At 37.7% G+C, this 23982-nt stretch overlaps 1 protein-coding gene across 1 annotated transcript; it reads left to right on the forward strand.

The window, feature by feature from the left end:
• The first annotated feature begins 2650 nt into the window (after positions 1-2650).
• Positions 2651-4673, forward strand: LOC104218626 (protein LURP-one-related 5-like). The gene is made up of 2 exons (XM_009769161.2): positions 2651-2997; positions 4177-4673. The coding sequence occupies exons 1-2, from the start codon at positions 2767-2769 to the stop codon at positions 4600-4602; spliced, it is 657 nt and encodes a 218-aa protein (XP_009767463.1). The 5' UTR covers positions 2651-2766; the 3' UTR covers positions 4603-4673.
• The last annotated feature ends 19309 nt before the right edge of the window (positions 4674-23982 follow it).

Genomic DNA, 23982 nt, shown 5'->3' on the forward strand with positions numbered 1-23982 from the left:
CACCCCCTCCCCCCAGTATAATAAACCCTTATTTTTGGCTCTTCAGACATTATAAAAAAATGCTTGATAACACGAAGAGAAGTATGAACGGAAGTTTGAAGGAGAGTTTTGAATGGATTTTCATCAAATCCTAACGCCTTTAAATAAGGCAAGTCCTAGCTGGGGTGCAATTGTTTTTATATAAAATACAGTATAATACCACGTTTTATGTATTTGAATTATTGTTATGTAAGTTATCCGCAGAACACTTATTGGTGGGCCCAAAAAAGTAAGTAAAATGTAGTATAATACTGCATTTTAGTAAAACGTAGTATTATACTGCGTTTTACATTAAAAACGAATTATTTATGTCAGTTATCCGTAGAACACTTATTGGTGGGCCCAAAATTGAAGTAAAACGCAGTATAATACTACGTTTTAGTAAATGCAGTATAATACTGCATTTTAGTAAAACGTAGTATTATACTGCATTTTACATAAAAAACGAATTATTTCTTAAAACGCAGTATTATACTACGTTTTTCTTTAACGCCTACCTTTCCGTTAAACTAAAATGCAGTATAATACTGTGTTTTACTGAGAAAGGTAACTTTTTTTTAGCTATATAAAGGTATTTTGAGTCCAAAATACCATTATTTAGATTTCGGACTCTCGTTTCTATTCCTATAACAAGATATTTCTGATGAAAGGCTGTGGCACCCATTTTTTTCAATGAAAAATATTACTACTAGTTCAAATGATCCTTTGGGGTGACCGAGTTGGTTGAGAAGTGAATTTCCCAAATAGGAGGTTTAGGGTTCGAAACTCACTTGCATATTTCTTCGGTTGAGCTTGTCGTACGGGACTTGTCTAGTACAGTTTACCCCTTCTGTGATTTGCGGTCTATTACACAAGAGCGGAGTTTACCCTGTACGTACTCGAAGAATAGCGACTGTGGGTTCCTTTTACAAAAAAAATAGTTCAAATTCTTTTTCTATTTCTCTATCTAATCTGAATTATTTTTGTGATATCTGGCCTTTGGCTAGGCAATCAAAATTACTCTTTTCTTCCCATAAAGTCAATGCTACAAGTACTCCTTTCGGTCCACTTTAAGCAATTTTTTGGTTATTGTCACACATATTAAGGAATTCACCTTTTAGCATTAATTAACAATATAATTAATCGTATTAACCTTAATTTGTTTATTGGTAATACAAAAAATCTTCCTAAGCTCTTTACTCCAAGGGCAACTTTGGAAACAATAAGTTAATTCTTTCTTGATATTTGAAAAAACTAAATATTGTGGATTACACAAAAAGGTTAATAAATCAATTAAAGTGGACCGGATGGAGTATATTTGAATTTATTTATATTGACAAATGGGGCCCTAGAAAATACCAACACATAATAATTATAGAAATTTCTTCTTTCACTATTATAGATATTTTAGTAGCGGCAGTTGGACCTACCTCTCCTCAACATTATTTTTGCCTCTTTTGGGCTTTCCTCGGCATAAAATGATCTAATAGTCATTTTCAATTATTACTATGGCAAAGAATGACATGTTGTCTTGAGTCATACACGAATCATATATCTTCCCTATTCCATACTGCGTGGAGAAAATTTTAATTTAAAGTCTTACATACAAAAGAGTCCAATGGCCATAATCCTAATTAATCTACATCTGGAGTTGTGCCTGCCTTTTACTTTCTTTTTCCACAGCCCATTTCTACAGTCCTCATTTCTTTTACTTTTTTTCCCCACACACTTCAGCCACAAGCATATTACTCCCAACACTTGACACCTAAATTAGGACGAATAACAATTGAACACCTATATTACTCAAGATTTGTTCCTATTCTTAAACTAGGACCAATACCAATCGTCTCAATTTATCATTAATGAGATGATTTATAGTCATATAAATATTTATGACTTATTTTTAGACACAAATTTAAAAATTCTTTCTTTTTTTCGTTTTTAAATTTTGTGCTCAGTCAAAAACTGTTACATAAATTAGAACGAAAAGAGTATTTACTTTGAAAAGCTATTATAATAGTAGTAATATAGAAGAAAATTAGCTACCATTCGGTTGATTTAATTTTGTTATGATATGTCATATGCACATAAATTACTAGTGAATCTGAAATGTAATCAATTTCTAATGCCTACAGATCCAGACAGTTGATTGATGCATGAATAAGATCTTATACATAGTTCTAAATATTGTTCAATTGTACTTACTACTATTCTTTTACTTATGTCATAGATAGGCATATGAAACATATCACACCATTAATATTAAGTTTGTAACCCTTAATTTCAAAGAACACAAAACATTAACCACCAGTTTGACCATAGATTTTGGATATATATTTTTTCAAAACAAATTTTGGAAATATTGTTTCTTTATAGAATATGATCAGGTTTTAAAAAAATGATTTTTTTTTCAAATTTAATGCATGTCCAAACATAATTTCAACTTTCAAAAATTATTTTTCAATAATACATTTCTTTTTTAAATTTTCAACCAAATTTTTATTCCAACGCTAGCTGAATCAAGAGTCAGGACCACGTACCTTTTTTTTTTTGGCTAAACGCAATCGAATCAAAATAGTGTTTACTTTAGAGATCAAAATAGTACAGAAACAGTGAAACAGAGATATTAAATACTCAATCTTCAGCCTCATAGTTTCCTCCCATAGTTCTCCTCTCTCTCTCTCTCTACTTTTTACTGCTTTCAGTCCATGAATTTCATCTCTTTTCTTGCGTAAAACAAAAGCTGAAATGAAGGGTAAAGTCGCTGCAATTGTAGAAGAAGCATTTGTGTACAAAGAAGAGACTAATTTCACTGTTCTCAAAACATCTCTTTTCTTCAGTAGTGATGGCTTCAATGCGTATGACAGTAAAGGCCAACTCGTCTTCCGAGTTGATACCTATGGCCCCGACTCCAGTAACCAAGGCGAGCTCGTTCTAATGGATGCCTCTGGTCGATGCCTTTTCACTGTTCGACGAAAGGTAATACTAAATTCTCAAGTTTCCATACTTTTAAACCAATGGTAAAGGGCCAAAAATGCTCTTGAATTATTCGAAAATAGGATAACTTTTTCGTTCTTTTCATATTTTACCAGTAAAATATTTTCACTCTCAACCAAGTAGCTCAACAACAACAACAAACCTATAATTTTTAATCAATTGTTACCTAGGTGTCTGACATGAATTGCATATGGGATTTCAAATAAATTTATAAGTTTTGAACTAGTATAAGGTTTGGGAAGGTAGTGTGTTTTTTGCTGACCTTACACTTTGCTTAAGAAGATAGAAATGTTGTTTCCGACAGACTCTCGACTCTCTCAACCAAGACCTTACTAAGGGTTGCTCCAGAACAAGGGTAAAAGTTTTTGCCCTTGAACTATTCAAAATGAAATAATTTTATTTTCCATTAAAAGTTTGAAATAAGTGCTCTTAGTTGTAAATTTGAGCAAAAATGCTTGATCGCGATCGCGAAGGATAAAATTATGTTGGATATTTTGTGAACCACGATCGCGAAGTGGTGATTGCGATAGCAAAGAAAGACGTATGACATGGGTGTTTAATGCCTAATTTCGGAATTTTAAGCTCATTTTCACAAATTTTGATGCTTAGGAAGCGGACCAAGACAAGTTTCGGTCGTTGTCCAAAATGTATTGTTATACTATTATTTTGCATTTGAATTCTTACAGTAAATATCATATATTAACCCTGGTAAGTTGACTCACCCCTAAATTGCTGTTACATATTTGTTTTAAGAGGTAATTAAGCATGCACTAACATGAAAAAAATATGAACATAATCAGATTATTCATATTACACCTAATCGGTAACCTAATAAAAATGGTAATTAACTTGATGTCACATATTAAACCACTATGATAGAGGGCAAGTCGGTGCACTAAGCTCTCGCTATGCGCGAGGTCGGGGAAGGGCCGGGCCGCAAGCGTCTATCATTGTACGTAGTCTTACCCTGCATTTCTGCAAGAGGTTGTTTCCACGACTAGAACCCGTGACCTCCTGGGTCATATGACAACAACTTTCCTGGGTCACATGACAACAACTTTACAAAGGCTCCCCTTCCTCGAATTTATAAAAGCACTATGATAATAAAGAATTTTTACACTGTTGTAAATCTAATCTTTGATTACTCGAAAATTGGAATAGAGACCAAGTCTGCATCATAGGTGGGATGGCTACTTAGCAGAACGAATGGAGGGGCAAAAGCCAATATTCAGTGTACTAAGATCCTCAATGATAGGAAGATCAATTGTGACAGTGGAAGTGTACAACAATAATCCAGTGGAAGAATACCAGATTGAAGGGTCATTTGAACAAAGGAGTTGCACTTTCTTCAATGCAGAGAAAGAATGTGTTGCTGAAATTGGACGTAAAGTGGACATTAATTGTGATAATTTGGTGCTTGGCAAAGACGTTTTCTCTTTAAATGTCAAGCCTGGTTTTGATGCTGCCTTTGCCATGGGTTTAATCCTTGTGCTTGATCAAATTAATGCTGATGATTATGTTAAAGTTAATGATAACCAAGTTGATGTTGAGCCCATTGTTGCTGATGATCCTCACCTTTCACCTTGATTTTGTTCGTATTTCAGGCTGCCAACCATGTAATCAATAAATTTTGTTATTTAAATTTCATTCTTCTTTCACTTACGATGTACCCTTTTCTTTATTTCATGATTTATGAGATTTAACTGTTGATAAGACCGAAATCAGAATGGCTAAAATATTCTGTAAAAACTGTACTATATTCATTAGTAGTGGTAGCAAAATAGTTAAAAGAAAATAGTTATTCACCCATATTATCCATTAAAAAATGAGTTTGATAATGAACTATTTAAAAACATGTCAGATATGGATAAGAACCATATTATCCACCTAGAAAATTGATAACCAATGGATGACTAATGTGTTTAACTTTTACATTTGTAAAACCTAAAATTGGGGGTTTCTCAAGTTTAGGAGACTAGGAATTCTTCCAAAAGTGATCATAAATCCGATCGGATAATTTATCCGTTTTTGCATTATCCATTTTCAACCCGCCCATATTCGACCTGACCCGACAATTTGTCACCCCTATTCATTAGTACGCTGATCATTATTAAGCTGCTATATAAGTCATCGGTAGAGCTTTGGTTCGGTGGTCGGGTTGGTCTCGTGAACCCATTATTATGCATGAATCCATGAAATTTTTTGTACCATTGTCACGGAGCTTGTTTCAAACCGTAAAAATTCTGTTTCAACTTACACAAGGTTTTCTTTACCGGAAATTTGAAAACCTTCAGGTTGCTTCATGTAAATATCTTTGTCAAGGTCACCATGCAAGAATGCAATTTTAATATTTAATTGCTCCGAATTTGAATTTCTATAGCTGCTTAACACCAACGTGATAGTAGTTAATTTGACTATAGGAGAGAAGATCTCGGTGTAGTTAATTCCTTTATTTTGCTGAAAGCCATTTACTGCTAATCGTACTTTGTATCTCTTCTTACCATTATGCGCTTTTTTGACCCTGTATACCTACTTGTTATGTAATGCCTTCTTTCCTTTTGGTAACTCCGTAATTATCCATGCTTTATTCTTTTGAAGAGAATTCATCTCTTCTTTCATGATTAGCTTCCACTTATAGAGTGACCTACTTTGCTTCAACAAAATGCTCTGATTATTCAGCATCAGTCAAAAGTAAATAATATGGAGAGGGAGATAACATACGTGGAACATTAGTGACTTTCTTGGGTCTTCTTAATATAGGTTCAGGAATAACTTATCCTGAATTTGATTCTAGTTCCAGCCTCATATCTAGTTCTGACTCTATCTCTGGTTCTTGTTTTAGTTCTGATCCAAATTTGACTTCTGGTTCTGTATCAGTGTCAGTTCTAATCCCTCCAGCTACTTTATTTTTTGAGATTTCTTCCATCTCAACTATTTCAGATATTTGTCTGCCGGTGTTGATTGGTTCTATTCCAAGCTTATCCTTGTACATCACATTTTTATTGAATGTAAATTATGATCTTTCTATTTCGATCATCCCAAAATCGATAACCAATATTATCATCACCATATCCAATAAATAATTTTTTTTGACTTTAGGATCAAGCTTATCTCCATCTTTAGGGTTTATATACATATAAGCATACAGAAGCTCCCTTGTTAATGAGGTAAGCTGAAGTGTGAACAGCTTCTGTCCAAAAATATTTCGGCAATCCAGAATGTATTTTCATACTTTTTGCTCGTTCATTCAGGATTCTTTTCTTCCTCTCAGCTATGCAATTTTGTTCCACTATTCCAAGAACTGTCTTGTTCATTCTGATCCCTTTCTCAGAGTAAAATGCTCTGAAATCTTGAATAACATACTCTTCTCCAGTGTCAGACAATTTATCTGTAGGCTCGTTTGATTTTAAATTATAGTTTTCCATCTCTTAAAGGTAACAAACATATTAGATTTATTTTTAAAAAATAAACTCATACCTTTCTCGTGGAATCATCAATAAAGGTAACATAATAGCCTAAGCTTCCAAGAGAATTTGCATGAGCTGATCCCCACATAGTCGTATGCACTACTTCTAACTTTTCTTTCTTTGGTGTCATTCCCACCTTTGAGAAACTAACTCTCTTTTGTTTCCTGTAAATGCAACCGTCACACAAACTTAATTAAACATGTTTGAGGTTTGGCAATTTTTATTTGGATGCCAACAACTTCATTCCATTCTCACTCAATTGTCTGAGCCTCCGATGCCATAATGTTGAGTCGCGATCATGGTCAACTGCTACTATAGTATCTCTCTGTATTGTAGTAGCACATAGTGTTTCTTTCTTAGAGCCTCGCGCCACAAATAAATTTTCTTTGGTTATCTTCCATAATCCATTACCGAATTCTGTTGTATATCCTTTATTGTCAATTTGACCCATGGATATCATATTTCTTAAAGGCCAGGAACATGTATGACATTTTGCAATTTTCTTAGCGTCCATTGTGAAGTCTTTATATAGATTTCACCTTTTCCGACTATATCCATAGATTCGTCATATGCTAGATAAACCTTCCTAAATTTTAAATCGACATAGTTATGCAATAATTTTTTCATGGTGTAGAGTGAAAAGATGTATTTGAGTCTAGAATCAAAGGTTCGACTGGATTGTCTGCACAAAAAGTTGGTGCATCACCATCGTGTTCAGCAATTACATTTGCTGAATTATCATCTTTGTATTGATCGTTTTTCTTTTTCTTCTTTGATTATTTACAATAACTACTTTAGTGACTCTTTTTATTATAATCCCAACAAGTAATGTCTTTCCGATTCTTAGATTATCCTCTTCTCCATGACTTTGATCTGCCACAACCATGACTCTATTCTCTTTGGATGCTTCCCCCTGCTTTTGGTATTGAAAGTAGATCATGGAGAATCATTTGATTCTCTTCGGCAACCAAGTTTATTATATCATCCAATTTGAGTTTAATATATTCCGATAAACTACTAACTGTATTTACTATTGCACACTAACTCTCCAATAGAGATGATAGTAGAATCAGTGTCCTTACTTCATCATTAAATAACAGAACTCAACTGAGTTAATATTATATTAAACTCATTGATATGTACCGTACTAGATTTGCCTTCTACCATCTTCAAGTTGAACAACCATCGCATCAAAAAGACTTTATTTTAAGCAAATGACTTCTCGTACATATTTGATAACACCTTCACTAGGCTTTTAGTGGTCTTCTCGTTAATGATATTGAACGTTGTATTTCGTGTAAGCATTAACTAATCACACAAAGCGCTTACTGATCTAAGTGATCCCAATCTGCTTTGGCCGTATTCTTTGGTTTTACTCCTGTTAGAAGTAAGTGTACCTTTTCTAGTACATGTAATCCTCTATTTATATTTTTCAGAATCCAAAATTCTTTGCCATAAAACTTGTCAATCTTAATCGTCCCTTCTTCCGACACTATTTTTTCGCAAATTTTTTTAGTAACTGGGAATAATACTCAGTGTAGAAAACTTTCCTCAATGAGGTAGACAACACTCTCTATTGGTGAATAGTACTTTTAGTATTAATTAATGATACTTTTACTATTATGAACAGTGTTAGTATTAATGAGCAATAGTTTTGCACTATTCTTGCAAAATAATACACTATACCAATACCGCACTCTTCTATCAAATTACTGTTAAATTCTGTGTTCGAAAATAAATTTTGCAAAACAAAACAGAAAACAGAAACAGAAATAGAAACAATATAATTAAAGTTTCGAGCCCAACAGAAAATTGTGTTTCCTTAAGGAATTAATCCTCTCACTATTGCCCAAGGTTATTGAATTAATTCCTCCCAGGATATAACGGTACAACAAATACCGCCAATGAAAATTACAAAACTTCGCCGAACTCAACAAACGACAGTAAACCACACTAATGCTTACGTTTTATTTTTGGAAAATAATGCAGAAATGCAGAAGAAAGAGGTGAGAGTTTGCAGATTTTTGGTGGTGAAAAATGAGGCTATTCCTCTGTATTTATATCAAATGATTTGGGTTTCAACAGGTGCCTAGATACATGTTCATTTGAAATGGTGTCTGTTCGCCAAAATTAAAATGCACAAATTTGACAACCCGAAGCTGAAGCCGAGGTCGAAGCCGAGCCGAGCGAACGCCGATGACGGTGCAAGGCACCAATTTCTTTCCATTTTACGATGAGGGACAAAGTGCCTTAGTAAAAGGAACACTTCGCTTCCCTCCAAATATTTTCCACAATTTTCCATTCACACCTCTTTATATAATTAAATAAAAACCCAATAATTGCACTGTCTATACTCTTATACCAATATGTTTAGTTAGTAGAAAATACACATTAATGTCTATCGGATACAAAATTAGTCTATCTAAGTACTGGTTTGACTTAAAATTCCAAAGTTTTTATCATTTTACGGAACGAGTCAATTGAATAGGGACATATTAACGGAGAAAAGTAAAGAAGTAGCATAATTTGGAAGAAAACTAAAGGAGAGAAGAAAGTTTTTGGTTGATTAGAACACTACTAATAAAATATCCATACTTCAATGAAGATATTCATCATAATGTCCTTTGAAGTGGGAGGACATTTCATAAAACCATAGTTAGTAGAATAAGCTCTTTTAAAGGTATAACTAAGAGTCTCAAAATGTCAAGTTGTGTAAAACATCTTTTATTAATCAACAAGCAAAATCTCTTATACAGTATACTACTGACACAAAGCGAAACAAATACAAGCTGCTAATAACAAGTGTATGTATAAATCAATCATGGGTTTACTGCACTGTTATATTAGCTAAGTATGAATCCGAAGTTCAACATCCTCTAAAGAATAACGGCCAACGCAATGGAACATAAACTGATGAAGAAACTGGCGAACAAAGCCGTCTAGGATGATGGAGAAGGTGCATTGCTCCCACCAGGAGTTGTAGAACCCGAAGGTCCAGTAGCTGATGGCGAAGGCAGGATAGGTGGGCTGACTGGACTTGGAGAGCTAGGGTTTGGGGGATTAGCTGCTGGTGTGCTGGTGCCGGAGACTGTAATAGCCAACTTCTGTCCAGCTTGACAGTGCCTACCAAAAGTACAAATATAGTAATGATCGCCAGGAGAGTCAAGAGTGACATTTGCTGGTCCCGTCATAATAGGATCGCCTATAGCATTTTGTGAACCACATGCATCGAATGAGGCTATTGGTACTTGCAGCACGTCATGTTGGTTGGTTGCAAAATTGAATACTGTTTAACAATTGAAACAAAAAGAAAATCATAAGCCCCTGAACATTTAAACACGATGAGTTCATGCATTTGTAGCTTAAAAGGAAACACAAAGATGAATATAATCCTTGTCCCAATTTATGTGATACTCTTTTGTTTAGTCCATAAAAAAAATGACATCTTTTTATGTTTAGTAACATAAACTTCCTATTTTATTCTTAATTAGATGATTTAACGCCACATAAATTTGTATGACTTATTTTAGACCATACATTTAAAAAGTCTTTTAATTTTTTCGTAATGAAGCTTCGTGTCTAGCCATATAATATCACATAAATTGGGATGTAAGAAGTAAGTCGTAAAATAAGTATACCTAAGACGTCGCCAACTCTGAAGGTTTTTCCAGAATCCTATGTTATCCCAACTACGTGCATCGTTTGGGCTGTTGTAACTTGTAGCAAAGATGCTGGTTAGTGCACCAATAACAACCATGCACAGAACTCTATCCATCTTTTCTTTCTACTTTTTCTTTTGAAATGAAGATTTGCGAGTTCTTGGGAAAAAATAACTCGGGAAGTGCTAATTGCTTTATTTTGCTAGAGAAGGATGAGATGCCAATTATGTCTCTATAGCTTTATATAATGGAAGAGATTCTGAATTGGTCTTAGAGCAATTTGGATTGACTTAAAAAAGTAGCTTTTTAGCAGAAATAGGTTTTAAGCCAAAAAGCAGTAAGTTGGGATTGTCCAACTTATTGCTTTTGGCTTATTTTAAGTAGTTTTTAACTTATTTTAAGTATATTTTGACTTTGACAAACATTGAAAAAAAGCTAAAAAGAGCTTAAAAGCTGATTTGACCAGCTTAAAAGCCAATCCCAATACCCTCTGTAACCTACATGGTGGGAAAAGTTCAAGCTAGGAAGTCTTAAATTTTCAGTTATAGTGGGAAGTCAATAAAGTAGTTTTCCATGTGAACTTGGACAATTTCAACATTAAAGACTGTGAGCAAGAGATCACCGCGTAGGAAATGGAATGCGAGAGTTAATAAACTCCGCACGCAATGATCAAATAAATTAATTTAATCTACGGTTGACTTAGAACTTGTGGGCTGAAGTTCATCGAGCTAGATCGATGGTACGTAGGTTGTTAATGGTTTAGTTCTATCGGTTATTTAAATTCAAGGCAAAAACTACCAGTACCTATAATTATATTTATCAAATTTATTACTCATTGTTTAAATATACAAAATGTCCAATATAATTACTGTTTACCCTCAAAAACGGATAACAATTGAATTTATAAGTGGCTTTAAGGAATACAGATTAATTCAATACAAATGATAAATGACGTTAGATTAAACAGATAAAGGACGTAATAAATTGCCAAACCAATTCAGGGGAGTGACCCCGGACCCAGTAACAGCTGAATGAAATGCCTGCCTCCGATTCCGGGCTCATACTAATGAAGAACTGATGAACAAAAGTAAGAACTTTGAATAACAGAGAAAATAAGAGTATATTGCCTTGATATGTATGTTACAATGTGCCTTCATGAATAGTTAGACTCCCCTTTATATAGTAAAGGAGTTTTACCCTAAGTACAATTCTAAAAAAGGGTAAAAAATCCTTCTTCTTGCTAGTCACTGATCCTTTGCTGATGCGGGCCGAGAATTATGCCGTGATATCTGGTTGGGCGCGGATATCACGGCCCTTTGCTAGCCATGTGTGATTGTCTAGTAGAGCTCTCCAAAACTTTGGGATTCGAACCGGTCCTGGGTGATGTGGCCCCGATTCTTCTGAGGGCATGTGTTTCGTTCGAATCTCGATATGAGGGGCTCCTTACCCCGATTCTGATTCCTTACGGTCACGTTTCTGGTCAGTTTGTTTTACCGAGAATCGAAGTATCCAACGGGCTTGGTTTTATCCGTATATAGATAATCCCCTCGTTTTTAGAGAGTAGGTTTACCGAAGCAATGAGAAACGACATATGAACTTCGATTCCTTCTTCAATACATCGTGACAGAAACGACAAAGAATCTGAAACGTCCCGTCAGTTGCGTCGTTACGACTTCGAACACGTGTCAGCCACCGGTAGATCATCCCTGAAAGCAATGCGACACGAACCCTCTATAAATACCTTCATCCTTCTTTCATTTTTTACCTTTTGCCCAAGCTTCTACCTTTGAGTTTTTAGCCTATCACTACCTTTCTTCATACTCCCATATTTTTACCTTCGTTCTTCAAGACTTCTAAATAAATTGCAAGTTTTTACTTATTTTCTACCCAAATCTGCGCACTTGACCTTTCATCTCTCAATCTTTATTTATATTTTTCAAGTTTTTTTTCCAGATAACAATGGCTAAAACTTCCAAATATGTTCCCCAAAAAATCGCTTCTTCTTCTTCCCACCTGACCACTTAAATCGAGTAGACCACTCCCGATGTGGTCTTCATCGAGAGATCTGCTCCTGGCGCGGCTCCGGATGAACCGGCTGCCGAGCCTCCCACGAAAATGTTTATCCCCGGGAGGTGCTCGGTCGCAGATGACTTTAAAGTCGAAAAGCTCTCATCGGTGCAGGGCCGGGGTGAGGGAGTATCAAGGTATATATGCTCTATTACCGAAGGCGTCTTTCCCGCAGTCTGAAAGGACTGCAACTAGGCAGGCAAGGACGTCATAATCCCCAGGCATGAGGACGCCATTACTATGCATGTGGAGGGGTATTTAAGTATTTACACTTATCCCTTCACACTAGGCCCGGTGGACCCGGTTATCCTGAACTTTTGTATGAGGTACGAAGTATGCCTCGGTCAGATCCATCCATCACTGTGGAGGATCATGATCCTCCTTTAAAACTTCGTGAATACGACTGAATCCCGTCAATTTACCATCGATCACCTACTCCGCCTATACAGTCCCTGAATCTTTCGAGGGGGACTAATAAGCTCGTACGCCGGACTAGCAAAGCCCCATTCTCGAGTATCGATGAAGATCGGGACCAGGGCTGGCAGGGACGCTTCGTTTGAGTGAAGACTGAAGACTTGATCCCCCCGAGTTCATGTCATTCCACGAGAAGTGGAATGTATCTCATAAGTACAACCTCCCTTTAAACGTTAATCTATCTTGATCCCCTTTTTCCTTACTAATGTTAGTGATGGTGCAGCTGTTGCTCGAGTCCCAAACGCCATCTCTCGGTTCAAGGAATGGATCGAGGGCATTTGTCCGCAGATGCTTTATTCTAAGCGCACACGGCACGAACTCTCGAAGGGCCGATGGTAGGCTCGTTCTCATGGTAAGATCTTCCTCCCGAATAGGTAATATTAGGCTCCCCTTCTTTTTTTCGTCATATGCTGATTTCCTCTCTTTTCTTTTTGCAGGATTGCCTAAGACCATTAAACTTAGGCCTTTAGAACCTTAGGCCAGCTCGAGATTGAGGTCAAGGAGCTTGCCGAGAAAAGAGACATGTATAAGCTTCTCAGCGAGCAACACGAAGGGGCCGTCAAGAATCTCCAGGCTGAGCTGGATGCGGCTCAAAAAAAGCATGCCGACTTGGTCAAACAAGTAAAGGTTTTCGAAGTTAGCAATGTGGATTTAGCCATGGCAACTAATGACCAAACCTCGCAGGTTCAGCAGAAGATTGACCGGATCGACCAATTCCGAGCTGAGATGAATGAGGTCCAAGATGGCCGATATTTGGAAGGACAAAATGGACCGGCAGGATTCGGAAAAAGAGACCGCCCAGGCACAACTGGCATTAGTAGAGTTTCAACTTCGAGTGGCAAAGGAGAAGGCCGAAGCACGAGCTCGACAAAATGTGGACCTTTAAGCTTAATTGGGATCAGTCGTTGTTGAACGGGATGCCCTTGGAAAGGAGTTTGAAATAGCAAGGTCCAAGTCGGAAGCAACCAAGGTTGATGCTGAAGAGATGGTGGACCAGTATAGGGCTGATGTCGAAGTAGCCGAGGCTCACCTGAAAACTACCATCGAGTACGTGAGGCGGCTATCTCGGATGGAGACCTTCAAAGTGATTCATGCTCGAGGCTTTGACCTATCTGCCGAGATCAAGGAGGCAAAGAGGTTTGAGGCCGAGGCCAAGCCCGAAGACGAAGAAGGCTCCGAGGGCCCCGAAGATGAAGAAGGCTCCAAGGGCTCCGATGAACCCGAAGATGAAGAAGGCCCCAAGGGTTCTGGTGATGAGTCGGGTCCTGGTGAAGATCAGGCATAAGTGCCTTAGGATTATTTTGTTTTGTCTTTGCATTTTGTACATTTTTGTTGAGGCCATTTTTATCGGCCTTTGTAAAGACATTCTGGAATGTCTATATAAGGTTTTTTTACCTTTTGGCAATTTTCAAGTCTATTACCTTTAGCATCCTTTTTACAATTGCAAAGATTTCAAATGCCCTAGTACAGAATAAAATGTAGTAATAAGTTGTTTTTCAGAGGTCCGAACAAGAATCGTTCTCGATGCAAGTTTTGTTTGAAACATGTGAGGGCTCGGAATGACCAGAAGATTTCCCCAAAATGCCTGTTTGCATGTTTTTAGACTATAATCTTGTTGAGGGTAACCTTTGATCAGGTTTGAAATTTTGTTGAAGGCCTTATATTTTAATTACGGGTTTCAGATATCTCCGTGCCATTTTTAGGGTGGACGTAGCCTTTTAGGTTCAGACACCGTCTAATAGGTTTTGTGCCTCTAGGTTTCGATAACCCGAGCCATCTGAACTTATCAAGGATGGAAGTCCCCGATTGAGGTTAGCCCTATAGGCTCGGATAGAGGTGGCCCTTGGGCTCGATAGTTCCCTGGTAGGAATAGTCCTTAGGCTCGATACTTCTAAGAAGCAAAAATTGTTTGTTAGCAAGGTAGAAACTTTCTTTCATTTCTGCGCGTAATGTACAAGATTGTATAAAAACTCGTATTACAGCTGGTGTGACCTACACGGGCACGGTTCATTTGACCGTTTGGCCATTACAATGAATCCTAACCACCGAGCCTCGATTGTTCGAGCATAGAGTTTCCTTCCTTGCCAAAAATCATGACCCGGGGGGTGATGGCCCCAATATTCGAGGTCGATCTTCGAGTAGACTTGGATACTATTGATGCGACGATTGAATCTGACTTAAAGCCGTTCTTCGACTCTGAATTAGTACGATTTATTGTTGCCTCATTAAAAACCTTGCCGGAAAACCCATTTGGGACAAAACCGGTTCAAGAGAAAAAAGTGCAACGCGCGCTTTCAGACATAATCAGCTACACATTCCTTTGGTTGTTGCCTGCAAGTGTTAGACTATTTCGTAATAAAGAAAATAAATGAGGTCGTGCCTTTGCAGTAGTATCATTTTAAGTGGGTCATGTTTCAGTTATTCGGTAGTTGTGCACTGTTTCCTACTTCGAGCTTATACAAGCCTTTACCGTTAATTCTGATGGCTCGACGTGAGACTTTCTAATTCAGTCCTAGCTTCCCTTCGTTCGGGTTGCTAGTGTTCTATGTTACCCTCCTTAACACCAAGTCCCCGATATTGAAATATCGGAGGTTGGCCCTTCAGTTGTAATATCTTTCTATCCGCTGCTTTTAGGCGGCCAGCCGTACTAGTGCGACCTCACTTATTTCATCCAGTAGTTATAGGCTCGTGCTCATGGCCTCATCATTCGGTTCCTTGGTTGCATATCGGAACCTGAGGCTTGGTTCACCCACCTCAACCAGTATTAATGCTTCGGCCCCATGCACCAGTGAAAACGGAGTGGCCCCGATACTGGATTTAAAGGTTGTGCGATATGCCCACAAGACTTCGAGCAGGATTCTTTCCATTTTCCTTTGGCATCAGCCAACCTTTTCTTGAGGTTTTGAAGGATTTTTTTGTTCTTCGACTCTGCCTGCCCATTCCCAATAGGGTGATAGTGTGTTGACAAAATCTTCTTCATCTTATGGTCTTCGAAAAATTTGCTTACCTTGCTGCCAATGAACTGCTTCCCGTTATCTTATACTATCTCGGTCGGCATACCGAATCAGCATATTATGTGGTCCGAAATAAAGTCGATTACTTCTTTTTCTCGAACCTTCTCGAACACTTGAGCTTCAACCAATTTAGAGAAATATTCAGTCATAAATAGTATGAATTGAGCCTTACCGAGTGCCCATGGTAGGGGACCGGCGATGTCCATTCCCCATTTCATGAATGACCAAGGTGACAGGACTGAGTGTAGTAACTTCCCGGGTTGGTGGATCATCAGTGTGTGCCTCTAACAGACGTCGCATTTGCGCACAAACTCCTTTGCATCTTTCTACATGTTGATCCAGTAATAGCTGGCTCTGATTATCTTACAAACCAACAATTTTGCTCCCGAATGATTTCTGCAGGTGCCTTCGTGAACTTCCCTCAAAACATATTCGGTGTCTCCTGGTCCCAAGCATATGGTGAGTGGGCCATCGAACGTTCTCCTGAATAGAGTGTTATCTTCGGACATGCTAAACTTCGCCGCCTTCGTGTGTAGAACTCTCGATTCTTTGGGATCCGGGGCATCTTCTCTGTCTTTAGGTAGTCTCTATACTTGTTTCTCCAGTCCCAGGTTAAATGATAAATAGGGATTTTAACCTATTATTTGTTCTCTTTTACTTGTGTTTTGAGCCAAAAATGTGTGAATGTATTCTAGGAAACTAATGTAATATGCTTGCTTGCAGGAATTGTTCAAAATGAGCAAAAGGATTCATAATCAACTCATAAAGGAGTCAAAACTTGAACAAAAATCAAGACTGGGCCAAGAGATCTGAAATGCGGACCGTGCAAATATTGTGCAGCCACAAAAGCCACAATGTGGTCGTGATCAGAAATATGCAGTCCGCAAAAGGAAAATTCAGAGAGTTGTATTTTCAGGTTAAATGACAAGCGCGGTCCGCGTCAAAATTATATGGCCGCAGAAGTCCTTCATGCGGCCGCAATTGAAACTATATGGTCTGCGAAACTCAGCTCAACCAAGATCGGGATTTGAAGAACGCGGACCGTGATCAGAATTACGTAGCCGCGAAAGCAAGAATGCAGCCGTGCTCAGAATTACGCGGCCGCACAACCTCCGCATGGGTATTTTTGTCTGGAAAGTTCAGCTTAGTATAAATAGATCTTTTTGATATTTTTAGGTTATGTTTTGTATTATCTGAGCACGTGAGACGACTGTACATTCCGTTTTGGGCAATTTTGTACTAGAATTATCTCTCAACATTAGATTTTCATCTTTTAATCTAGTATTATGAATTTTATCTTCATTTCATCTTTAATTTCTGTTATTCCATGAGTATCTAAACCCATAGCTAGGATTGTGACTCAACCCCTAGTGTGAGTATTTGATTTTAGGGCTTGAATGTGTATGTGTTAGTGATATTTATCCTAGTTCTTGCTAGAACTATAGAATTAGTGGTTGCAAACACTGATTCATGCCTTTATGAATTAGTCTTTACTTGAGACAGGGACTATGTCTAGGATAACTAGGCTAACAAGGAATCAGAATGAACTCAAGAAATTGATAGCGCCAATTAAAGGGTTAAACCTAGAGATAGTAATACCCGACTTGAGCTAATCTACAATATATTAAAAACAGGAAACCCTAAATTAAAAAGTTAAATTACTTTAATACCCTCTTATTTTATACCCTATTCAATTTTTTTTAACACTTAAAAAACGACAAGAAAACTGCTGCACATAAACGGAACGACGCTTTCAAAGAGGAAACAAAAAGAATGCTTGCAAAGAGACACCAAACTTTGGGTCGCTTCGATTCTCTTTTTGTGGGTTTCTTTTTTTTCCAGATGCTGTTTTCTCTTCAATCAGGGCTTCTTTTATCAAATTTAATATTTTTTCTCTTTGTTCTTGAGTAGTCTTGACGTGAGGTTTTGTTCAAATTTGGTGAAAGCAAAAAAATTACAAAAACTAGATATAGGGAAGAAGCAGATGAGGTTTTACATCCCGAAAACCGATCGTTTGCCAGAGAAATTATTATGCAGTCATAGTTCAGGTAACCCCAAATTCAATTTTTTGTTTTAATTAAATACATTTAATTAGACGTCTTTTGCTAGATTTGATTATGTCTACCATATAAATCTTTGGTTATTTCTACAACTGTTTTTTCCTGTGTCATCCCTCAAATATATACTTCTGATTGGTTTGATGCATATTTATTTTCTCTTAAATCGTGTCTTTTAATATTTGGGAAGCAAAATTTTGGTTCAAATGCTATGATCGTACTTCTATTTTTTACCCATTGCAAAGATAAAAAGAAATTTTTTAGTTGGATCCGGCTGCCATTAGTTTGTATTGGTAATATTGGATCAAGCTAGCGACATAAATTTATGTATCAAAATTAGTTTGAGATAGAATTCGAAGATAATCTACTCTATGAATGTGCAAAAATCTCTTTTATGTGGATATAAAACTACCTTTTAATTTTCTTTCCGCTGTTACTTTTGTGGATTTTCTTCACCCCATAAACTAGAGGTTTTTAGTAGGGTAGGAGCAGAGAGTCTTGTGTGTTTGACTAATTGATCCACAATACAACGTTATGTTCAGGGCCAAACAGCAAGTGAAAATCTACAACGTAACTATGTGCAGATAAATTTACCTCTTGAATAAACACATAATGATCATATGATAGACAAATTAAGGGATAAAAAAGTCGGGTATGAAAGAAGTTGACGTGAAGTTAAAAATGTAAGTGGCAAGAAGATATCTTAGTTATTTTGATCCCTCCATTTCTCATAAATATTAAGTAAAGAGAAAAATTAATCACCTTAAGTCTATAAGTTTACTTTTGTTATATTTTGGTGTATTAAGAAAATAAAATATGATGTAAATGCTATATTTGTTTTCCTTAATACATTACTGTGAACTTCATTTTCCAATACATTACTGATTGATTTAATAACATGTCAAAGTATATCTCATCAAGTATTGTTTTTACTTCTTTTTTCATTTATTTAAAATAGTATATCCGATTGTACTTTGTCAGGTTCATAATATAAAAATATTTTGGTGATCCAATTTAGTAGATATATCTATAATTTGGTAGTGCTTTTATTATTGTTGATGCATTATGAACTAAAATCTTATTTTAAGAGGTAATACTCGCTTGGTGAAACTTTTTAATTCACCATGGTAATTAGAAAGCCACATTTGTGCTCCACCATTCTAATTTTTTTTTTGAGGAGTTGAAACATTGATATGAACCAGCTAGGACTGGATGTGTCAAGATTTCAGCGTGGTTCCTATTAAAAGATTATTAGTGAAACATTTATGTACTTCTATGCTCACCCCAAGAAGTCAAGATGGCGTTATTATACTTTTAAGATATAGAGAGTTTCTCATAACAAAAGATTAATATTGTTTCTTGTATTGGGTAAATGATTGATCGTCTGATGTTAATAGCCCAACAATTGAAAGATACAAATGTATTTGGTGTCAAGGAGTTGTTGGTTGAATAAGAATTGGGTTCCCAGTTTTAGTTTGGAAAATCCATTGGAATTCCTTTTTGGCCTTTGCACTTTCAAAATTTATTGAGCATTCGTGTATTATTGAAAAATTGTATTTTTAACACAAGTGCATATTAGTTTTTTGAAAATTATTTTTTTTGATTCCCTCCAGTTCTAGATATTTGACAGACAAATTACTCTTAGTACAAAAAATTATATTACTTACAACAGAGAAGAAACAATAAGGGCATACACATAAGTTGCTGGATGCATGGAGTACTCGACTTTAAAAAATTTGAAGTAACAACATGGTAAATCGAACAATTACCTCTTTATAATCAATGCAACCATGTACTACATGATTAGGTATACACGTGCAATGCACGTGCCGAGAAACTAGTATCACTTGAATTGATGAATACCCATTTGGACTTGAGAAAGCTAAATTGGGCAAAATCACTCAAACTACCGAGAGGTATAGAGTGAGTACCCGGGTGTGATAGCTATATTATGATCCCAATTAATCACGAGCTTGCCCTAGATTTTATTATCCCTTAGATATCCACCTAGGTAGAAGTCATGACCCTAGTCTCTTTAAACATTTGAAAAACAACAACGAAAATATTGTCCTTAGTTTCAAACAATCTCTAGAGTAAAGATTAGAAGTAGAAATCAAACCCAAATATCTGTGGAAGTGTAATTAGACTCAATGCCCGCATTTAGCTTAGATATAAACCTAATTCCTATTATTAACTCCCTGTGGATTCGATCCGGACCTAGTTGGGTTAAAACTGCATCGATCATCCTCTCTACTCATTAGTAATGTAGGCTTGGACCCGATCAATTTTTGGCGCCGTTGACGGGGAGTTAGACGGTTTTAGCTATATATCTGAGTATTTGTGTGTTTTGTTTTTCTTTCCTTTCATTTTTCTAATTTTGTGTGTGAATTGCTTTTAGGTACCAAATGACTCTTAACAACGAAGCCCTCGGAAATTTGCCATTGGGGGAGTAGGTAGATGATGATCATGTGGATGAGATTTAACCCGAACCTCAAGTACAAAGGAGAGGCCGCCCACCTAATGACAACATCCCAAACCCTCCCCCACCTCCTCCAAGGGCAGTACACCGGGTGTTGCCCAACGAAGGTATGTGAGTGCAATAGTCCCGCCCCGGATTAGGGCGAGCAACTTTCAAATAACCAATGGCATGCTTATACTGTTGGAACAGAGGGGTTTCTTCACCGAATCTCCACACCAAAATGCCTACAAGCATCTTAAGGTTTTGTTGACACGTGCTGGGGGAGCAAGCAAACTAATATCTCCAAGGACGCATTGAGGTTAAGGCTTTTCCCATTTTCTCTAAGGGGGAAGGCTTTGGATTGGATAGAAAGATTACCCAACCATTCCATCACCACTTGGGATGAGTTGTCCGAGAAGTTCATCGCAAAGTTCTTTTCTTCGGGACATATGTAAATGCTAAGAGATGAGATTTTTGCTTTTAAACAAGAACCAAATGAACCGCTACATGAGATTTGGGAAAGGTATTAGACGATGGCTAAATAATGTCCGAATAATGATATGACCGAAGCCATGATCCAATAAACATTCTACCGTGACATTAACACAACAAACCAATGTGTGGTTAACCAACTTGCTGAGGGAAACTTCATGAACACATCATATGCCGAAGCGTGTGAAATGCTTGATGAGATGGCAGATACATCCTCGGCGTGGCAAAGTAGAGCCAGTGTGCCACAAGGTGACCCATTATTATTCACCTACACAAAGAGCTACATGACCACGACCAAGCTATAGCCGAGTTGACAACTACCATGAACCAATTGGCCAAAGCTCAGTTGCAACAAGTTCAAGGGCCAAAACAAGTGAATGCCATGGAAGGAGTGAATATGATGATCAACAAGAGAAGGCAACGAGGTCAACAAGTTCAAAACAATCCGGATCAATTTGAGCAAAGTGGTAGATGGTACAATTAATATAATTCATGTGATGATCAAAGTGAAGAGGTTCAATATGTCAACAATTATCAAGGTCAACGGGGCAATGCTCCGAATCAACAATAACGGAGATCACAGGGAAACCAAGGAAATTGGGGCAATCAAGGTCAATAGTGGCAACAACAACAACCAAGGCAATTGGGGGAACAACAACAATCAAAATTAGGGTAATCAAGGAAATCAAGGCAATTGGGGTGGAAACAATAATAGTAATTGGGGAGGCAATAGCAATCAAGGGGGTTGGAACAACAATAATAAAGGGAATCAGGGTCGGGCTTTCAAAGTCCCCTGATGTATCAACAACCGAATAACCCGCCTCCAACCGAATAACCCGCCTCCATATCCGTCACAATGTCCTAGCTCTTCCAACAATGAGATGGTATGGATTGAAACAATGTTCGAGCAAATGATGAATAAAAATGCTGATTCCAAGGCCCAATTGGCCTCCCACAACACTTCTATCCGCAACTTGGAAGTTCAACTTGGCCAAATTTCTCAAGCTTTGAATACTCGCCCTAAGGAGGCACTATCAAGTGATACGGTAGTACACCCGAAGGGTGGGAACAATACGGGCCATGCTATGGCGGTGACTACAAGAAGTGGTAGAGGTGGAGTTGCTAGTACCTCTAATCCAAGAAAGATTGTGAGGGATGATGTATTGGTTCAAGATGATGATGAGCCAAGCAATGATGTGCAAGTAAATAATGAGGATGTGAATGATGAAGTGAGGATAGACATTGATGATAACATGGAGGAGACACAAAATAATGTGAACCAGTCTAGGGAACATGTGATATACATACCAGAAATGGCAGTGCCCCAAGCCAAGTCTCCTTTGCCAAGGCCTCCTCCACCATATCTTCAAAGGCTCGCAAAGCAAAACAATTAGAACCAATTCAAGAAATTCATTAATATGATGAAAAGTTTGTCCACAAATGTGCCTTTGGTTGAAGCTCTAGAGCAAATGCCGGGATATGCCAAGTTCATGAAGGACTTGGTAACAAAAAGAGATCAATGAACTGTGAAATGACCAAAATGACACATCAAGTGAGTGCCATTGTGCACTCCATGGCTCAAAAGTTAGAAGACCCTGGCGCCTTTATAATCCCATGCACTATTGGTAGTGCCGATTTCGCCAATGCTTTGTGTGACTTGGGGACAAGAATTAACTTGATGCCCTATTCTGTATTCAAGACATTGGGGATTGGGCAACCAAGACCCACATCCCATGGTTGCAAATGTCGGACAGGACAATGAAGAGGGCATTGGGGATAATTGATGATGTGCTAGTTCAGGTCGACACGTTCATACTTCCCGTAAATTTTGTGATACTTGACTGTGAAGTTGACTACGAGGTGCCAATCATATTGGGGAGACCTTTCCTAGCTAGAGGGAAGGTCTTAGTTGATGTAGAAGCTGGGGAGCTCACCTTCTGGGTGGGGGATAAAAAGTTGTGTTCCATGTTTGCAAATCAATGAGGCAGCATAATAACAACGAAGTATGTTCATTTGTGGATCTTGAGACCAAAGTGATTGTTGATGACACAAGTATTGTGATTAATATAGAAGACCCATTGGAAGCTGTGTTACTGAATCATGATGTGGATGAGAAAGAAGGCTTGGTGGAATATGTTAATTCTTTGCAAGGAATGGATTCATATACATATGAGCCCCGAAAACTTTCTTGGACCTCGAGAGCCGGAAGACTCCACCAACAAAGCCCTCAATCGAAGAGCCTCCCACATTGGAGTTGAAGCCTTTTGCCTTCACACCTCAGGTATGAGTTCTTAGGCCCTTTTTCCACTTTACCTATTATTCTTTCCTCGTTCTTAACTAACGTGTAGGTAGATGCCACCCTTGCGGTGCTCCAAAAGAGGAAGAAGGGAATAGGACATTGGCAGATATTCGGTGTATAAGCCCCGCCTTTTGCATGCACAAAATCATATTGGAGGAGAATGCCAAACCCTCCGTGGAACATCAAGGATGGTTGAATAAGGCCATGCAAGAGATAGTCAAGAAAGAGATCATCAAATGGTTGGATGCTGGGGTTGTCTACCCCATTTATGATAGTTCATAGACTTCACCGGTGCAATGTGTCCCAAAGAAGGGGGCATGACTGTGATTACAAATGACAACAATGAGTTGATCCCCACAAGAACTGTCACTGGTTGGAGAGTATGCATGGATAAAGCAAATGGATCAGAGCAATTAGCGAGACTCAGAGTGATTGCAAGCTATGCTCACTTGGCAAGTTGAGCCTGAACTAGCGAACTGAAGTCACTTTCGGATTACAAGAAGCGCAACAAAGTGACTCGGAAAGACCATTTTTCGCTTCCATTTCTTGATCAAATGTTGGATAGATTAGCCAGACGTGCTTATTATTGCTTCTTACATGGGTATTTCGGATATAACCAGATTCTTATTGCACCTGAAGACCAAGAGAAGACCACCTTTACTTGTTCGTATGGCACATTTTCATTCTCAAGGATGCCGTTTGGTGTTTGTAATGCACCGGCTACTTTTCAGCGGTGTATGATGGCAATATTCACATATATAATGGAGGAATTCCTCGAGGTTTTCATGGATGATTTCTCCGTTTTGGGGGATTCTTTTGAAGAGTGTTTGGATAATCTTGATAAAGTGTTAGCACGATGTGAAGAAACCAACTTGGTGCTTAATTGGGAGAAGTATCACTTTATGGTCAAGGAGGGCACTGTCCTCGGCCACAAGATCTCCAAGAATGGTATTGAAGTGGATAAAGAAAAAATTGAAGTG

Source organism: Nicotiana sylvestris, chromosome 10 (assembly GCF_000393655.2).
Source record: "Nicotiana sylvestris chromosome 10, ASM39365v2, whole genome shotgun sequence".
NCBI classification, from domain to species: domain Eukaryota; kingdom Viridiplantae; phylum Streptophyta; class Magnoliopsida; order Solanales; family Solanaceae; genus Nicotiana; species Nicotiana sylvestris.